Raw genomic sequence first — 19,352 nt, forward strand, 5'->3', positions numbered from 1 at the left:
TCTATTGCAAAAACCTACAAACAAAATCAATTAGATTAGCACTTCCATTCAATATTTCAATCGATTCTATTACCACTAACATTCCCATCTCTTCGGATTCTACTCAAATATTACCAACAATCGATTTCAATCACATAGTTACTCGCGGACTTTCTGTCGATTTCAATCGCAAAACTCAAAATAAAAACTCAATTTTATCTTACCCAATAACGTAGTTGTCTGTAGTTATACCAGGATCGACTCTGAAGAAAAAGAAGAAAAACGAAAGGGATGAACCAAATGTCGCCGTCAAAAGATTTTTCTCCAAAGGAATGAACCGGATCTATTCAACCCTAGAGAAAGTGTTTTAATTAGATTCGACCCAATAAAAAGAGGTTCGAGTATTTTATGATCCGATTAGCTTAGTTGGATCGTGAATATTTGATATTTTGAAGGGTTAAGAGGTCTTTGCCTCCTTTTTCTATTTTCAAAAAATCAAAATTAAATTCAATTTTATAAAATGAGCATTTGAGAAAATTTTCGGAGCTTGAGTGGTGTTGGCTAGCTCTCGTCCGGCATCGATCGACTTTCATAGGCGATGGCCGGCTTCGCTATTGGCGCTCCTTTGCCGCGTGTTATCCGATTCCTTGCCGTTTGCTTCTTTCTGTTTATTGTTTTTGTTTCCGGTGCGGTTTCTCCTGTGGCTTGCTCTGTTGGATCTGCCGCTTCGTCTTTGTCATAAACTCAAGACGGCCCATGGTTTCGATTATGCCTTTGTTTGGTGATTATAGCTTCTTTTCCTATGCTGATGTTAATTGCCTTTTCGTCGCTGTTCCTTGGTATTCAGAGCTTCAATATGCTAGACAATCAGTTATGGACTCTTCAATTTAATCGATTTCTCTTTACCCGAGTTCGCCAGAATTTCTAGCAACCGGTTGAAATTGGTTGATTGATGGTTGTCCCTATTACCCGGTGAGCAAACAAAGTTTCGTTGTTAGGATTGGTTTTCCGGCGACGATCAATTCACCGTAGTTGGGCTCTTGTGCGACGGAGGTTAGTGGAACAACACGTGTCCACTTACTCATCTGTATCGTTAGACACGTCCTTTGAAGCATATCTTCTTCTTTGGTATTTTGCTTGGGCTTCTTTGTAAGCTTTTGTTGTTGTAATTGGGCTGCCTTGTTGGGCTTGTAAAATTTTATCAATAAAACTCAGTTGAGAGAAAAATAAATAAATATATACTCTGTAAAAAAGATTAAACGTTTCCTGTAAAAAAAAATTGATTTTTCTTGTCAAACAGTCAAACAGAAAACTATACAGTGACAATGCATATTCTATTTTTATGATATGCCAAAGAAAAAATAGATCAACAATTACAGTCTTTCTTTGATTAATCTTTGTTTTGAGTTGTTCTATATAATCTTCCCAAAAATTTATAACAATATATGATTTTAACTATGAAAACCCAACCGCAAAAAAGCCGCAAGAAATCAACCTCATTCTTTCAATAGTAAATATGCCGACCATATAATTTTTTGCAAGTGTAAATCTGCATTTTCTCCATTTTGCGACAACACAAAACCCATAATCTCATAAGTGAGAATCATCAGTTAATGATCTTCATGTGAGAGACTGGACAAATTTTACACCAGGTTCTTTTAAACAATCTGCTCCCAAAGTTTCAAGCAAAAACCTCATAAGGCAGCGGAGAACAAATACGAGGCAAGACTAATCGCTAAGCTGCCAAAAATAAGATGTTTACCTCAAGTTTTTATGTTGGCTTCTATTGTCATGGAGATTAGAGGGCTTTACATGTATTGAGCTAGCCATTGCTTGCACATATCGAGTACTGTGTGCGAATTGGCATGTAAGGCTTGATGAGCTACATATTGAACATCAGCCACGCTTCCGCTTTTAGATGCAATCTGGAATGCACTTTTCAGGCGGCCACATACCACACAAGCCAGCACCTTTCTGCACTCGTTTACAATCAGACATGTATCAGCCTAACGATCCCGCATAATTGTACAATGCGATTCAATTTATTACATACATGATCATATCTCTGAAACAGAGTGAATTTGTAAATAAAAGAAACCAAAATTAATGGTTTATTTTAGTGACTCCATGAGATAATGATTATTAAACGAGTGATACTCTTTTCAATGGGATAGAACATAGTGGAAGTAACAAAACAATTATAACAGTAAAATATCTTACCGATGGCTGCTTGTTAACATGTCAATGAGACGGTCAGGGCGCTCTTTGTGCTTGTTGGCATATACACTGATGGCAGCACCCAGGACCTGCAGCATTTAACAGAATATAAGCATTACCGAACGAGCTTTCCCTGTATCTAAAAGATTGCCTAATCGGAATGAAAATATAGAAAGGTACATCCAACCGAACACCCATATTTACCACCAGCTTCAACAGATTGAAAAGGAAGTATGGAGCTTAAAAACTTTTCCTTTTGGCCAATAATTAAATTACATTTTAAAAACTTTTCCTTTTGGCCAATAATTAAATTACATTTTATGAAATTCCCAAAAAGAGTTTTATGTTGGACCCTAATAGTCTTGAACACCTGCAATGTTCAGTACCTGATCCCAGTCATCATCCTGGATTGTTCCTTTAATGTTTTTGAAAAGTTCTGTCAACTGACTGCCCTTCTTCCTATTGGCTAGTGACGTAGCAACACCAGCATATATATCAACAGCTGCTTAGAAGCAAGGGAAAAGTCAGATTCCATGCACAACAACATTACACAGATATTAACATAAAACAAACAGGCACCTGAGAGCTTGAATTCATATATAACTGAATAAGCTAAGTCGAAATTTTTCTCAACAAGAGTCTCCACTATTTCACATCTTCTCCTGAAAGTAAGAGCCAGGGAAAGAGATATCAGCTGAAGATTTTTCTTCTTTCACCAAAGCAAATATGATTATTAAGTTTGGTCTTTCATTTTCATTTGGAGTAGCACATCCGTCAAGGATTGCATTAAAACAGGTGTTCAATTTATCTGGACAAGGGAAAAGTATCCACATCATTCATTTGATAGGCATCATGACTATGTGAAGAGAAAGCTAGAATCGATTTAGAAATTCTAGGTAAGTGTCTCTTGGGGGGTCAAACAAAAGTGGAGTGGAATCATGAGGGCAGTGTGGAAAGGAATACAGGTCACTGCACTGTTACTAGCTCTTTGTCTTTCTCCTTTATTTCGTCTATAATCTACCGATACATATTCCTTAAACTTGCGTAAGGATATAAGAAATTTGTTTAAATAATAATGGGGGAACTAAGTTGTATTTTACAGCCAATCACTTTTTGAGGACAAACCTGGATGTCTCTATATCATTTGGATTTCCAAACAAGGAATGCTTCCATGGTGGTCCTTCAGAGTCACTGAAGGACTTCACCACATCAATCTATAGGAAAAACAAACCCACAAAGGTGGAGTTATAAATCTATAAAGCCCTACTTCATGAAACGGATGACATAAACGGTGTTCAGGGTTACCTGCATTTTCACCCGTGAGGACAACGTAACAAGAGTTTCTTCACTCAGCTTCTCCGCGGCACTTTTTCCTCTAACACCCTTTGTAACAATTTTTTTCGAGTCTGAACCTCTATGACGCGCCGTCAATGCTTCTTCAAAGTGCGCCTGTACCCAGAGGATAGTTAGAGACCAATATTCCAAAAACCAGAAAGAGAAAGACGCAACATAGACGTTATCATAGTTTTGTGCAGCACTGGCATGCTTATGATTGCAGGATGTAATATATAATTCATACAAGTAGTTATCACATAAGAATAAGATGATTTAACCTGTAAGCAACAAATACTCGTCTTAATGTAATCCATGCAGCTTTTAGAAAAGCTCTAGTTCAAATAATTGCATAATATTTAGCAAACGGGAAAAAAGAGAGCAAGGAAAAAGCGTCCCTGATCCAAATTTTTGTGCCACCAACTGCCACAAAGTCAACAAAGTCTTGCCTAATTGTTTCGATCGACCCAAAACAACTTTATAATGCTTAAATTTTACATTCCACACACACAAAAAATGCATTTGAAAAATCTGCAAATCAGCAAAACACATACTATGGATTCTATTAGTTGATAAGTGTTTTCAGATGGGCATTGCATGTAAATACATTGCAAGAAATCCATTTCAGACTAAACACAGAGATGGAATGGGTGGTGAGGAAAGAGCTACTGACTAGATACCTTTGCATGCTCAAGATGCTTTACAGCATCCTCCTGAGTTGTAGAATTCATAAAAAGCTGAATACAGCAATACCCAGAGGTGACATAATCCTTCTTGAGTACCTGAACAGTTAAAAGAGAAAAAAGAGTGAATTAGCATTACGATTCACAAGTATTCCAGAAAAAAAGTTAGGCTCCCAGGATGTAGCACACAGTTTTACGAGCCACTTGGCTGTCTTTCCAGAAGTAGAAAAAATACACTAATAGACCATGATCGACAACACATGATCACAAAAATGTTTTGTTGCATCAGAGTTAAAATTTATACCAATACCATAAATACACAGCCTTATTCATAAAAGTCATACTAGAAACCTCCTAAACTACAGGATCTGCAGTTTTAAGGATGCACTAAGAGCTAATTTCAAGCTTAGGATCAGGGTTTATGGTTCAGATTGCAGGAGAGGAGGTGCAAAGCAGAGAGAATAAGACTAGCTGAGAATTTTTGTATAAGATGCACAGTTGTGTAATCTTATATTTGCAGTGATTATCTGTCTACATGACTATATAACTGTACAGCAGAACCTATGCGCATGCAGCACACGAAACAAAAATAATTTAGATCTAGTTACTTGTTAGTATAGCAAAAGGTGAAAAATTCAAAGTGGAAACAACCAAAATATAAGTTATAGTTAAAGAACCATGACAACGAAGATGATCTCACCAGAAAATTGTATAGATAATTGAAATGCCGGTTGATCTCAAAGTATGAACAGATACGAGTAAGAGCTCCAGCTATGTACTGATTTATGGCTTGATCTTGATGCTTTGCGGATTCAAGTCTTTCTGTAATTACTTCCTCAAGGGATGAGATAGCTCCATAACCGACACAAAACTCGCACAAACTTTCAATAGTCCCATATTCAGTTGCCAAGGGATCAGTTCGTTGAGGTGATGAAGATGTGCTTACTGCGCCCACAGACGAAGTTTGCAAAGGAGGGGGAAGAGCACTTTGCGGAAAGAATAACATGCATGCATCTTTATAGTGACCATGGCGGAACATAAACCCAAGCAGGTTTTGGCGAGCATGCTGCAGAATCAGAGAAACAAACTCAATGAACCAAAACAAAAGTAAAATGTAACCAGTGCAAATAATGCTAATTTCATAAAAACTCAGAAAGCACTCTTAAACATTGGGTCCGCCAAAGACATGTTCAAGAAAGATAAGTATATTCTGAGGTAATTCCAGAATGCACTAGAATATTATTGCCTTACTTCCTGCAAGTAGTTGGTGCACTCAGAATAGCGTGTAGTATCCAAGTTGCTTCGGGGGCCATCTTCAAAGTCTGAACCAGGTACAGAATTATTCTTTTCTGATTCCAGAGATCTCCTCGACCTCTCTGAACGAGGGAAAGTGGATGGCATATGCAGAACATTCAGGTATGAGTCTGCTGATAAAGAATCGTCCAAAATTGTTGGTGCGCTTTTCGCCAAATGGTCATACCTGACACATGTCAACAGTCCCAAGAATAAGATCAGATGGTGGATTACCAAAGCCTTTTAACTTTTTTCTTCGACTTACATCAATCATGATTGTATTTCTCAATTCTCACAAATTTTATAATTCCTTAGACCTTAGCTAATGAAGCTGCTAACATCTAATTCATCATCAACTGAAGTTTATATTGATCAAACACTTTCCTGTTCCTTGACTGGAGTAGCAAGACATTTTCACAAAATATATCTCTCCACTATGCCCATACTAGGATAACAGTTTTAGCTAAACAGAGACACTTACATGGAACGAACAATTGACACATCCACAGGCGGACCTCCTTCTATTGTATTGATTATCTCCTGAATGACATCAGGAATGTCTTCCCCTTTTAATTGAAAGGCTTGCCTATAGAGAAAAAAAAAAGAACTGTATTACAGCACGCAACCTGAGGTTGAAATATGCAAAAAGAGTGTTAAAATTCATGTGTTTTTCCGCAGCTTTTAAACTATTTTACATACTTGAATTTGACTCGAGCTTGAGCATGGCGCTCCATCCGTAACAAAGCAAGACCCCATGCTTTCCATACGGGGAAAACATCAATCTAAAATTAATCAAGTACACACGCAGAAGTTAATGCGAATTTTCGATGAAGTGGCCTAACCATGGATTAGATAATCAAGCTATAAAATTTTACCTTGCATTTTTTGCACATATACACCGCCATACTATATCGTTCATCAGATATTAATCTGTCTCGTAGACATTCGGATGACAATTGATCAGCAATGTCATCAAGAGAAGCAGAAATTCCAGACCCTAAGAGGCTCTGCAGCAACTCTGCGCGCCCCAACCAGATTTCTGCAAGTGAGAGAACTTCGGATGGTTCATCCATTGACTGACTGCCAACACTGGAGCTGCCAGCATCAGAAGATATATCATCAACATCTTTACTTCTTTCACCATTGTTATTGGTCGATTCAGTGGCACCTAGAAGCTTTCTCAGCAACGATTTTGCATATGACAAACCCTGCAAAAACAGGCAAAAAAAGTTGCTTTAATCATCCAAATCAGGTAAATGAATTATAGGACATACAAGATCGATCATGTATCCCCCTGATATAAATTACACCCCCCCCCCAATATGATTCGAGGAAGAGAATTTGAATAAAAACTGTCATACCTGCACAAATGCCTCTGTCGCATGATATGCTCGGCCAATTGTTTCAACAGACGCACCCACTGACAACTGTTTGGAGCTCAATACGTTTTTCATTTGACTGATGCATAGGTCCATGGCACTTCTTGCTGATACTAGCTCATCTGAACAAAGTGATAGTAGAGCCTAGAAGGAGAGCAGTGTCAAAAAGTCTGAAACTTACACTTATTGCCACAAGTGTAAATAAGAATAGCAATACCTTGAAGAGAATAATATCTGGGGTGCTTTCATATTTGTGAGATGCACGAACAGCTTCATCTTTGGTTGTGTCGCCAGTTAGCATCCATTCTTCAGCAATAGAAACAGAAGGTAGCCTATCTTGTCCATCTGCCGAATAAGATGATCCCTGGTCCTCTGGAATACCTGTCATCGCCTCCCATGCAGCTCTCTCAGAAGCCCCCAGTCCGGAATTCTTTCTTTTACGATAAACATCCTTTGACGTTGTCCGGTTTTCAGCATTACGTGGAGTCCATGAAAATGCCCTTCGAGCCTCTCTCTGAAAATTGCTTAAGCTACTAGTGAAGGATGCTTTTACTGCTGGCCCTGCTCTAGACTTCTGTCTTAACCTTGATGCAGACACAGTTATTCGAGGTTCTCTTGGTGGTGGGCTAATTGTAACAGAAATAGCTTTTGCTGCATAGGCCATGATAACATTGTTATCTCCTAATGCTGGGAACTCTTTGAGTATCTGAAGGAATCATAGAAGTAAGTCTCAGAAAGTCTCAAGAGCAAACAGAGCAAGGAAGAATAGAGGGAATTACTTTTTCAAAAGATATTTAGACATGAACAAGAGTTATAGACGCGCATTTCACAAGAAAAGAGATGATATTCAGAAAAGTAGCACAAATGAAAGAATCACGGAAAATTCAGAAGAAGATTGTTTCTAGATATACCAGTGAGGCGTATTGTAATTGTTTTCTCATTAGCAGAGCTTCAAGTATTAAATTGGGATGCTCATGAAGCGAAGAGCATCTCTGTTGCCAAGGAAGTGGTAATGCAGCTAACACTTTCAGACCTAAAGCCCAGGAATTAAGCCGGGCGACTTCCAAATCCGACAGATTGCTATCTCTTCGCTTGAGAAAGAAATGGACCTACAGAGAAGATGAAACAAACATTTTTCAAAAACCCGACAGCTTGTAATGCAATGAAAAAGAGGAAGAAAAAAGTTGTTACCAGAAGCTGTTTTGATCGAAGGTCAGGTAATAACTGCATTGCACCCATAACCACTGGTAGAGCATCAGCCGAGTCTTGAAGTGAAGATAAAAATCGAGATGCTTCGGCAGGACCACCACCATTGAGTGGATCAGTGGTTAGAAGCTTTACAAGCTGCCGTCCTTGTAATTCTCTTCTAAGATCTATTGATAATCCTGCACTTTCAGCCACTTCTAGCGCAGCGGACACAGCTCCTTTCCCAGCCAATCTTAGAGCCAAGCCTTCAGGGTCTTCTTTACATTCGGCTTCTACCTGTTTTCCATTTAGATTTTTGAGAGTGACACATCGAGCATACCAAGACGTGATCTCAAACTAAAGGAAGAAACATAACCTCTTGCCAGCTATTATGGCGATCATCTGCAGAAAGTATGTGGCTGTACTTCTGCAGAGCTTGTCTCCTATGCAACACCTAGATGCACAAAGAAGAATGAGATGTTAGGTCTCGATTGACTTATTACAGGATGACTGAAAACTAATATTACATGCAGGAATCTAGAAATGAAAGCAAAACTCCCTTATACCTCAAGACTAATTGGATCGCTTTCTAAGAGATGACAACTACACATTGTAAGAACATTTAAAGCTGCCTCAAGCTCCCACGTATGCATATACCTTAAACAAAGACATAGCAGAGCTTCAAAACCAATCCACTACAGAACAAAACTGCATGTAGCCGTTTGAAATAAGACAACAATAAAAAACTGTTTTCTGAGTCTACTAACATAAGCGTAAATTCCACATTATACATGCGTTTAGAAAGTTATAGATAACAAGTCAAAATAAAAAGGCTACTTAAGTGTAGATACAGAAAGAATGAATGTTTCGGCATCAAACATTTTAAAAGATCTACCAATGAATCATAGGTAAGAAGTCACAAACATTTAGCAAAAACAGGGTATGACATTAAGTAAGTAAACGAATCATTGGATAACATGGTTTATAAACCTCTCGAGGCGTATATAACTTTCACTGAAAGCATAGTAAACAAAAGCAATACGCAATCTGCAAGACATTAGTTTTCATACATAAGATAACCACAAAATCAAGACGACCAGTGTAGAAAATCGCTCACTCTTCTAGCACACCATTTCACTTCTGACCTAGCTCATATTAAATCCTCTAATTACACCATTTTCACCTTCTTTCTACGTCATTGCCTCACCACATAATGATTTAAGAAAAAGTGATACCATCAAAGTTGATTTTGCCCATAACCTAGCTGTTCATATCAGGGTACCTAAAGAAATTGATCCTTATGTTTCCAAAACTAACGTTAGATGCTAATATTAATCAATTCTCACCTAGTGATGGATCAGGTGAAAAACTACGGTTGGAAATAGATTTCAGGACAACCCAATTAAAATGAGCTTTACCATTATTGAAATCTTTCTAGGAAAACAAAAACAGGGAAAAAAAAAGGTTCATACTAATGTTCGCATCTAAACAGTAGCTGAGTTGGCTTGGTCAAATTCCTTTCCGGAGAACCAAAACAAAATGCTTAAACAAACTTTAATATATGATACTGTCCTTCATTGTTGTTACTGGTTATAGAAATTTTAAGTTTACTTACTTAAGAGCCAGTGTTGCTGCCAGCTGTTTGTCCTTTAGCCGCAGGCAATACTGCCAACTGTTGCTCTGGCCTCCATATCCCTGAGATCGTCCTGATGTTGAGGGATTTTCTTCTCTACTTTTGATTAGGAGCTGAAGTAACCAATCAGATGCCCCATTCCGCAAGAAGCGGTCCGAAAGTGCTAAAGCATCCATTAGTTTTCCTTCATCAATTAATCTAGCATAAATTCCAACAAAACGAACAATTAAATTAATCTCAAAATAACATAATCCATATAATCCAGAAAGTATTAAAATTTCAATCTGGAAGACTTTTCACAAGCTAACAAACCAAAAGAAGATGCAGACATCTGAGACAAACTGACATACCTATTTACAGCTTTCTCATACGGTACTTCATTCTCCCAATCAAAAGAAAGAAAAACGGTAGGATCAGTTTTACAAACTTCAGTTTCAAAGGATCCACCATCACGACTGCCGTCTGTCAATGCTGGTTGAATGTTATTTTTAGAAAAAATTTCTTCTGTATCCGACTCTGAGTCACTATCATGTTCAAGAAGTCTCTTTATCCCAGTTCTTTCATCAGGCTTAATCCGTGTGTCATCAGGTTTTTGCTTAGGGGTCACAACAAATTCCGAAACTCGATGAAGATTAGTTTGCATCTGTATCCATCGGTTTAAAGTGGGATACCTATGAAGAAAAAGTAAAATATCACAGAATAAGATGGAACATAGGAACTGAGTTGATTTCAAATGAAAGGAGGAAAGAACACTTTGGCTTGACAGTACCTCTCAGACTGATCAAGAGAAAATTCATAAAACAATCTGTCTGCATCAGGAGAACTTGTAAACTCATCGTTCAAGGAGCTAGATACGATAGAATCACTGCCATTGTACAATATGCTCCCACCAAAGACGCAAGCTAAAACTGCTCGTACTGGGGATATTTTTACCAAATGCCTGATAACATCCAACTGAAGAGGATACAGAGGGACACCAGGTGTTGCTGAGGAACGGACATAACAGTTAGGTTTAGCCTCTTTTGAAGGAGAGAGCACTTTACCATCTGAGTGGGAACATGGAGTGGTTGGAATGACGGGAATACAAGCCCACCCATGACCAGAACGTGGAGGATAAACTGGGGGAACACATGCTGATATCACTTCATGAACAAAATCCGCAGACATGACCTCAGCAACTTTTGCAGCTGCATCAGTGCTACTTCGATCAAAAACCAGACGCGTCAATAGCTGCAACATGCACATGGAGTGGTTTATGAATATAAATTGCTAAAGTTCACAGAATAGAGGAAAGCAAACCCCAGTAGTATATCTCTAAATAAAAACAGAATAAGAGGATAATACCACAAGCATGAATAACAAGGAAGAGAGTTTATATGAAAAATATCCTGAGAACATGAAAAAGAAACACTTACGTCTTTAGGCCATTCATAAACAAGAGAGAAAAAGTTGAAATCATGGGTTGTATCAGTTCCATCTACTATGTCACCAATAGCAGCAATGTAGAGGATAAACTGAGATAGATAAGTAGAGGTTTTGTTGCTTAATGGGCCCAATGTCTTCTTTCCCTTGTCTTCTGTTTCATGGGAAGCAGGATTTCCATCCACGTCTCTATTTGCTGAACCAGGACTTTGCTTTGTATATTTTAGCCCAAGACCAAGAACTCCATCCTTCTCAATGGCCATGTCTGATCCATCCCCTTTGAGTACGTCAACTTCTGGTTTTTCATCAGCGAGTGCTCTCGCTAGGTTATGAAGCTTACCTATTGTTTGTTTGAAAAACAGTTAGAACTACATGAAAGGTCTAAAATACATAATTAGCAAAGAGCAGATGAGTTAATTGCATACTACAGAAAGAACAAATATAGAGCGTGTAGAAAGACAAAATAAAATACCACTGAGGAACTGTCGCTTGCCCCTATGAGCATCCTCAATCATTTGATGTAGCATCGCAAGAGCACGATCGTTTTGTCCCTGTCTATGAGATTCCATACAAGATGAAATTATGGTATCTCCACTAAAACTGGCTTGAAGAATTTGAGGGTTATCCTGAAGCATGACAGTTCAGGAGACTAGTAAGAAAGGCAAACCGGAATAAGAAAAGAAAAAAGAGAAGGATCGTAACATGTTGTGCACCAGAGAATTCAAATATTGTATAATAAGTGCAGGATTTAAAAACATTTCCTCTGTAATGGGAGAAAAGAGCATCGTAAAAGACAAAAGATTTCTCTACTCACATACTACTTCCTATAGTAAAGTCATAACAGCTTTTTTATATATGTCATTTCCCTCTCTTAGGAAGTCAAGCAAATTAAAAACATTACCTCAGATAAAACGGTCACCATTTGTACCAGGCAATAATATCTCATATGATCTCCCCAAATCAATCAACATAAAACTTAACAAGACCAAAAAGAAAAAATATCATATCAAACTAAATGAAAGTTGTGCCTCTAATGCAACTTGAACACTGACCTGTTCAAGGAATTCCTGCAGGCGCTTTAGGATCCTTCGCAATACAGAGATTATTGCAACTTCGTGGACCTGATCCCAGTAAGTAAACCCCACCTTTGGAGATCCTCCAGGGTAAATTTCTGATAACATAACTTGAGACTGCGCACAAAGTAAATTCTATTTAGGAAAAACAGTAGTAGGTATACTTTTCTGAACCTTTTAATACAATGGACAAGCATTGCTTTTAATAATTTATCACAGACATTAACCAACCACTATTTCTTAACCACAGTACACTATTTGGATATCTATGCAAACAATGCCTTCGACCGAAAATATTACCCCAAAGCTTGATTGCTTAGTCCAAAAGGCAATACAACCATGTAGAAGGATCTATGGTAAACCAGACTCCCAAAATGCAGTTCACCAAACTAATAATATTTGTAGAGAATGCAAATAAATAGAAGATACCAAAAGAAAATATAGAACAGGGGACAGAGACCAAGTACAAATAAGACACAAAAGGTAACCAAAAGGTTACCGTTTATAGACCAAGTTAAAGTAAAAGGAAATCAAGAACACTGCTTGCCTTATCCAACAGTTGTTTGGAAATTGTTGGAGACTTGGCAGAAGAAGCAGCCGCATCTATGCATAGTAGAATCTGGCATCAGAAAAAGGTAACTAACTTAAAACTTGCTTAAAGGTGGGTAAGGCAATTGCTTGCAGGATAATCTTGTCAGGATTTCCTAAAGCGTTTGTATGGTTAGAGACAAGAATTATAACGTCATGGACTTACCATAGCCAATGGACTCAATTGGGAACCTAAAGAATGAAAATCTAAATCTTGCACGGCAGATGCTCCTTCAGCAGTACGAGACATCACATCTTCTACCTGAAAATAATAAGAATCCGAGATATAGGTAGATAATCTCCATTTAATTCAAGGTTATCCACCATATGACTAATCCTCTGAAATAGCATAGGATAGAATTTGAACAGAACAATAATTAATTTCAATGACGTCGGCAACATTTTACGAACGATATTACAATATGCATCCCTAATGACATAAAACAAGAACAGTATACAATATACAATCCCTCAAGGCAAGAGAAAGAGGTCTCAAATCAGAATTGTCTAATCCCATTATGCGAGATATAGGAACATATAAGGTGATATATAATATACAAGCACTGTGATGTAATCGAAAGATACCAGTGTTCCTTTGAATGCATTATCAACCCATTCAGCTAATTCAAGAGTGGCTTTATCCTCTGCTGATAATGCAAACCGATGAACTGCCTGTTCTCCAATGTCATACTTAGCTCTCTGCATACAGCTGCAGAATGAGAGTTAACGTTTTAAAAAAGGGGAACTCTGACAGAGACAAAACGGGAACAACTAACAAGTAATGATATACAAAAAAAACACAGTTTCGCCTTGAAAAAAGTTTACTTCATAAACTATTTCATCAGCACAGCTAGAACCCTTGTTCTTTAGCAACATACTAAGATAGCAGCACAGTTTCTTACTAAAAAAGCAACTTCACCACAGACCTCCAGTGAAAATTAAAATTCATACCTCTAAGTTTTCAGTCCTCTCATCATACAGGTTACGCATACACACTGACTCTAGATAAAATAGTTCAGACAACTTGAATATCATTTAATTAGCAACCCAAACCCCCAAAGAAACAAATTTATTGATATTTTAACGTTTCTCTACATACAGAGATCATGAATTTTGAACTTCGATTTGGTTACCTAACATTTTAGACTTGAAGATAGAAGAAACAGTAAGGTAACAGTTTTCCCTGATGACTGAAATATATATTACCAAACATTAAAGGATAATTCTACTTACAGATTAAGCAGTTTTTCAGGGGCCGCCCTTAGAACACTCAAAACATCCTTTAAACCCCACTGGCGTTCAGAAAGTGGCAGAAGATGCTGCATAACAGATAATCGCCATTCACAATCATCAATGAAACGCTTAGCCAGAGATACTCTCCATTCTAAAGCCTGTCTTCCATCAGTACTGTAATTACCATCCAGCTGACACTCTTGTTCAATCAGATGTGATGGAAGATTGCGGCGTAAAACATCGAGTAGCTGTTTTGTGAAAGAAATAACAATTTCCTTTTCCCCTTTTGTATCAAGATCGCCAAGATCCAAACCAGGTGTGTTACTTTTTTCAGAAAAACACTCCGAGGAGGCACTTTGCGTTGAACTGAGATGGATATCATCAATATGTAAGAGTGAAATAACTATGTTCACCATCATTATCTGGAAACAAAAGAGAACTCATGTTAAAAACATGTAAACTGTAACGTATTGAAAAAATTTAATGTTCGATATAAATAACACTGATGATGTAGTATGAGGCACATCATAACATATATCTTTGTCATTTTTATTCAATGTAAATAGTATGCAATTCTACTTTTTTCAATATGGTGTGACCACAATATTGATGAGAGAAGCCCAGATTCTTGTAAATTAATCAATTTATATATGTATACTACCTTGCGTGGAACATTTTTGATGGCCTCCAAATGGTTAGTGAGGTCTTTTAAATGGTAAAAAACTACTTGATGACTAGCATCCGTATTATCTTTCATAGCCTCTTCCAATGCACCTAGTGCTAAAACGATTGCCTCCAGAGCATAACGCATATGCATCAGTTCAATATCTTCTATTCTACAATATAGGAAGACATCAAAAGTGATATCAGAACGACTCACCCCAGAAAAATAAAAATCAAAAGAGCTTTATAAATGCACAAAAGATTTCTACATAACAAGAGTGCTAATGCAAAAATTATTGTGAAGGGTCAGGTGCTAAAATCAAAACACGGATACATCATACATCTATCCAAGAAAGTAAAGAGACAACTGATCAAAGTATTTGTATACAACATAGCTATATAAATTTTATTGAACTGACCTCTTCCAAGCTTCTGCAGTTGAAGCAATAGGTTGCATACTAATCAGTGAAATAGCTTCTTGGAATTTTATGCCCGGAACAACATCAAACAATACCTACCCAATGGTACGCAATTAAAACTTGTCCGAGTTAAGAGCACCAAGAAAACGTACAGATTATCAACCCATTGATAAAAGTGCCACTATCATTTGACCTAACAGAGACAATTTTACATGACCATACTAGGAAAAAACACATGCCACTGCCAGTATATACCAGTACCTAGTTGAAAAAGTTTGACATAGCTTGGCAAAACAAATGAAAGAATTAACAGAGAGGTTCAAAGGGAAGAGGAAAGAGGCAAACATCTACATATTTTCTGTGAAGATAGCCTACAAAAACTTAGACATGTTGCTTAATACATAAATAGTGATTTGACATACTAAGTGCCAACGCAAACTCATAAATTCAGTGGAAAGATTTCAAAAAACATTTAGATTTATATTGTATGAAATTGATGGAAATGTCATTGTCCTTTCCAGAGACAAGGTTCATTATTTCAAAATACAGTACTAAAAGTCAATAGGGCATAATGAAAAGTGATGTATATTCTTTAATTTCTCCAAGAGCTCACGACAACAAAAATAATAATAATAAACACCTAGAATACCAGAAGCTATTAAACTTTCATTTTATTTGATCCAACGAAGCTTGCTAACTATAACAATGTGACAAACTCTTACGAAACAGATATCTTAACCCTCATAAAATTATATATTTATCCAATATTGACTTCAAATGCCACTGTAATCTTGTAATTAATTAGTACTCCTGATAAACCATAGTAACATATGCTACAATATCCTCGTCTTGTATATTTCTCTTCTTATTTAATTTTACGTATTCCCTAGGAGACAACATTCCTACTGTAAGCAAATGAATCTACCCAGCATGATATCTAATGAAATTTTCCACTGACAATACTAAATTTAATCATAGCTTAGAGACATTTATTTGTACAGATTCTTCCAGAACAATTTTCCTGTGGGGGGTAGCTAAACATAGTCTATGTAGAAAGGATGGTTTAAGAAACCCTACCCGAAGTGGACTTTGCGCTGAAAGCCTTTCCAATACAAGATTTTCAACAAAAGGATCCACCTCCGCATCATCATTCGCGGGTGACACATTACCGTACATCAAGAAAGATGCCTTTGGAGTCCATGATTTACCAGAATTGACACAAGCAGCGAAAGATGCAAGTTCCAGCTGATAGCATAATGTATCGCAGAGGTGTTCGACACAAGATTTCTGCCCAGATCATTGTGTCCTGTTAGACTTTCACTGTCATCTTCTAAATATAATAGATCCAAATAGTAGTTTTTGTGAAGGAAAAAAAAGTTACTTCATCTGTCTGGTTTCCATAAAGAGAAGATTCTTCTAACCGAATTGCTTGCGAGTCACTAGTCGAAAGTAGCCGCATCAATTTTCTACGTGTTGCAGTTTTGCCCGGCAACAGATCCCAACCCATGGAGGCTACTAATGGGCGAAGTCGGGGAAACAATGTAAGAACCTGAAACATATGAGCAGAAGAGGTTTCAGATCCCAACAGAAACAGGGAAGTCAAATGGGGTAGCAGCCAATCAACAATACTGCGGTAAGGTAATAAGTACGAAAATATGTAACTTTATTCTATTCCACCTACATCATTAGCCTCCTGAATCTTCTCTTTCTTTACAGACGACAAAGCAGCACACATCACACACTCAAGGACATGTGATCCAGAAATACGAGCATAATGATACATATCTCTGAGACAAGAATTAATCGCCCTCCTCATAGGGGAACTTTTGTCCTCTATATTTCTCTCAGTTTTCAAGTCTACAAGATATCGCTGGAAATACTCAAGAGGGAGTGGAATTTGTTCATTGTCGAGAGATAAATGTAGCTGGCTCTCTGGGAGGAGAATATCATCTTGAATACCCTGCAGAGGAAAACATTGTAATCACATAACAGCTTATAGTACAAAATAACTTAATCAAAGCCATGCATATACATATTTTAATCTGCACATATAAGTAAACCATTCAACGCAGACCGACCACTTAACTAAACTACCTCCAGTGTAAATATTCACAAAGTATATAGAAGAAAAATGCCAATTGAATATACAAGCTTCAAATGCCAGCATAATCAACTAAGTTCCTAATCACAACAAATATTAGCTATAGTACATTTACATATTAGCAGGTTCTGTAAACAACTTGTTTATTTTTGCAGTTCAGCAATCTGTACCAAATATAGTTGTTTCTTACATGTGAAACCTCAGTTTTTAATGAGAACGATCCCCTATATCAGCTTTTATAAAAATTATACCAACCTGGATCATCTGAACAAGATCTCCGCAATTCGATGAGAGAGCTTCTTTATAAATAAACAGCAAGTTCTGGCGCACCATGTGCCAGGAGTCACCATATTCATCCTTTTTCTCCATACCTCGTGAAAGGAGAGCTTTTAGAACAGCACTATCAGAAAAGAAGAAAACAGAATAATTGAAGTAAGTTCTCTTTAGTAATCCTAAACCCTCAGACTTTAGTAAGCAAACAGTTATGATACATAAACTCATGTATTTGCGGACTGAATATAAATCAAGCACATACTGATAATTCTCTTTCTCTACTCCATAATCAAGGTGGAGATAACGTATGCGATCAGCTGCTCCACGCACATCCCCTTCATCCAACTTTGTCTTCATAGCATCCAACTGTGCTAACTGAACATTTCTCTGTATCAAAGCAAACACGTTGATGTTATCCAACTCCGGAGAACCAATGCATGTAGCCTCATTTATCCCCTTTCCCTGTTCTTCTCCCTGAACTTCCTCCACCAAACATGTATCGTAACTCTCGCAACGCGCAAGTTGCCTCTGTATATTACAACATAAAGCATCGAAAACATCGGAGTAGTCTAATACTATACTCCTCAAAGAAACAACAGCATCTTCCTCAATCTTATTACTTCCTTCACTACTACTAGTATCAACATCAAATTTCAACCTCTCAACACCTAACTCCAAAACACCTTGCAAAACCCTTAAACAATTCCCTAATCCACCATTTTCATCCTCACTCTCCTGATCTTCCTTAATCCTCTCTGTAACCCTATCGATCAAAACCTGAACCATCAACAAGAAATCCGCTCGCAAACTAAGAGTCTCCGAATCAAATCCCCAAGGAGAAGTAGGATTTTCGAATCTCAGAAGTTCAATCGTGGAGAGGAACGAGAGAAGAGACGGTGAAGGACAAGAGCGTGACCAAAGGACATTATCGAATCTTCCAGCGTTAGAGACGATGGTTTGGAGAATCGTGAGTGCGAGGTCAGGGTTACGAACCCTGAGAGCGAGTAACGTAGCCTTCAATGGCTCGAATTGAGCCAAATGGAGGTGGTTCGCCGCGAGACGGGAGAGAATCTCCGTTTCTGAATCCATGGCCGTCACGAATTCCGATCACTGAAGCTAGTACATACCGATTAATCTTAAAGCTCTTTGCTCTGAAATTTCCGTAGAATCTGAAATATCTCGTGTGATTTTTCAGATATTTTGTTTGTGAAGAATTTTGGTCTGGAATTGTCAAACTTAGCTGAGAACCGTCGCGTAATCGAGCAGACCATTAAGGCTGGTATAGTAAATAGATTAAACCGCTTGATTAAATCGGTTAGGTTTCCCGTTTCTGACTTGTTAACCAATGGTTTTTGTTTTTCATTTCCTTTTTCTTTCTTTTTTTTGTTTTTGTTTTTGCAAACCAAAAAAAAAAATTAACTTTGGAGTTCCATTTCCACAATCAGCTTCATGGTGGAGACATGTATCAGTAGGCTCTAATATAACTCCAAGGATTGAAGATGATACATTTGGATAGTCCCACGGTATGAATAACAAAGATGGAAAGCAAAAACAAAACGTTCACGATGCCAAAATACGAATATTTTCTAAAACCTCCCAAAAAAGAGATAGTATCACTCTATTAACCTTTATCAAGAAGTTTTAGGATCTTGCATTTGGTAACTGCATGTTAAGAAATGGGTGTAAAATAATAATTTAGAACATTTGTTACGGTTATTTTGTTCTCCGTTTAGGATTCATATTTATGGTTTGTTTCTCTCAACTTTGATTCATAGTTCTTTACAAAATGTTGTCTTAGTGTCTGTATTTAGTATTTACTGGTTTTGTAGCTTCTTTTGGATGGTTTAGTGTTTCGTATCTTTTGATGGTAATATAAATT

General features: G+C 37.4%; 3 protein-coding genes across 4 annotated transcripts; 1 reads left to right on the top strand and 2 right to left on the bottom strand.

The window, feature by feature from the left end:
• Positions 1-279: 279 nt before the first annotated feature.
• On the top strand, positions 280-1,016 carry LOC110229078. The gene is made up of 3 exons (XM_021027916.1): positions 280-287; positions 575-731; positions 827-1,016. The coding sequence occupies exons 1-3, from the start codon at positions 280-282 to the stop codon at positions 905-907; spliced, it is 246 nt and encodes an 81-aa protein (XP_020883575.1). The 3' UTR covers positions 908-1,016.
• LOC110228942 lies at positions 964-1,203 on the bottom strand (the record flags this gene model as incomplete). The annotated part of the gene is given in 2 exon segments (XM_021027368.1): positions 964-1,022; positions 1,025-1,203. Coding segments are annotated over 2 exon segments (129 nt in total), but the record flags the coding sequence as incomplete, so codon positions are not given.
• Positions 1,204-1,296: 93 nt separating this feature from the next.
• LOC9316768 lies at positions 1,297-18,716 on the bottom strand. 2 transcript variants are annotated; one of them, XM_021027367.1, is made up of 36 exons: positions 17,736-18,716; positions 17,456-17,600; positions 16,781-17,059; positions 16,481-16,648; positions 16,177-16,386; positions 15,100-15,194; positions 14,679-14,853; positions 14,018-14,439; positions 13,370-13,493; positions 12,951-13,046; positions 12,744-12,815; positions 12,176-12,313; positions 11,596-11,749; positions 11,117-11,463; positions 10,471-10,931; positions 10,052-10,372; positions 9,684-9,899; positions 8,635-8,725; positions 8,445-8,522; positions 8,075-8,365; positions 7,795-7,992; positions 7,101-7,589; positions 6,866-7,027; positions 6,380-6,712; positions 6,204-6,286; positions 5,986-6,090; positions 5,463-5,691; positions 4,912-5,277; positions 4,209-4,310; positions 3,502-3,645; positions 3,322-3,410; positions 2,776-2,858; positions 2,583-2,698; positions 2,200-2,285; positions 1,742-1,953; positions 1,342-1,646 (listed from the first exon to the last, which is right to left on the bottom strand). In XM_021027367.1, exons 1-35 carry the CDS (start codon positions 18,560-18,562, stop codon positions 1,788-1,790), a joined length of 7,461 nt encoding a protein of 2,486 aa, XP_020883026.1. In that variant the 5' UTR covers positions 18,563-18,716; the 3' UTR covers positions 1,342-1,646; positions 1,742-1,787. The 2 variants fall into 2 exon arrangements, with proteins under 2 accessions (XP_020883025.1, XP_020883026.1); XM_021027366.1 differs by having other exon boundaries at positions 1,297-1,953.
• Between the last annotated feature and the right edge of the window lie 636 nt (positions 18,717-19,352).

This window comes from Arabidopsis lyrata (genome assembly GCF_000004255.2).
Source record: "Arabidopsis lyrata subsp. lyrata unplaced genomic scaffold ARALYscaffold_4, whole genome shotgun sequence".
Lineage (NCBI taxonomy): Eukaryota > Viridiplantae > Streptophyta > Magnoliopsida > Brassicales > Brassicaceae > Arabidopsis > Arabidopsis lyrata.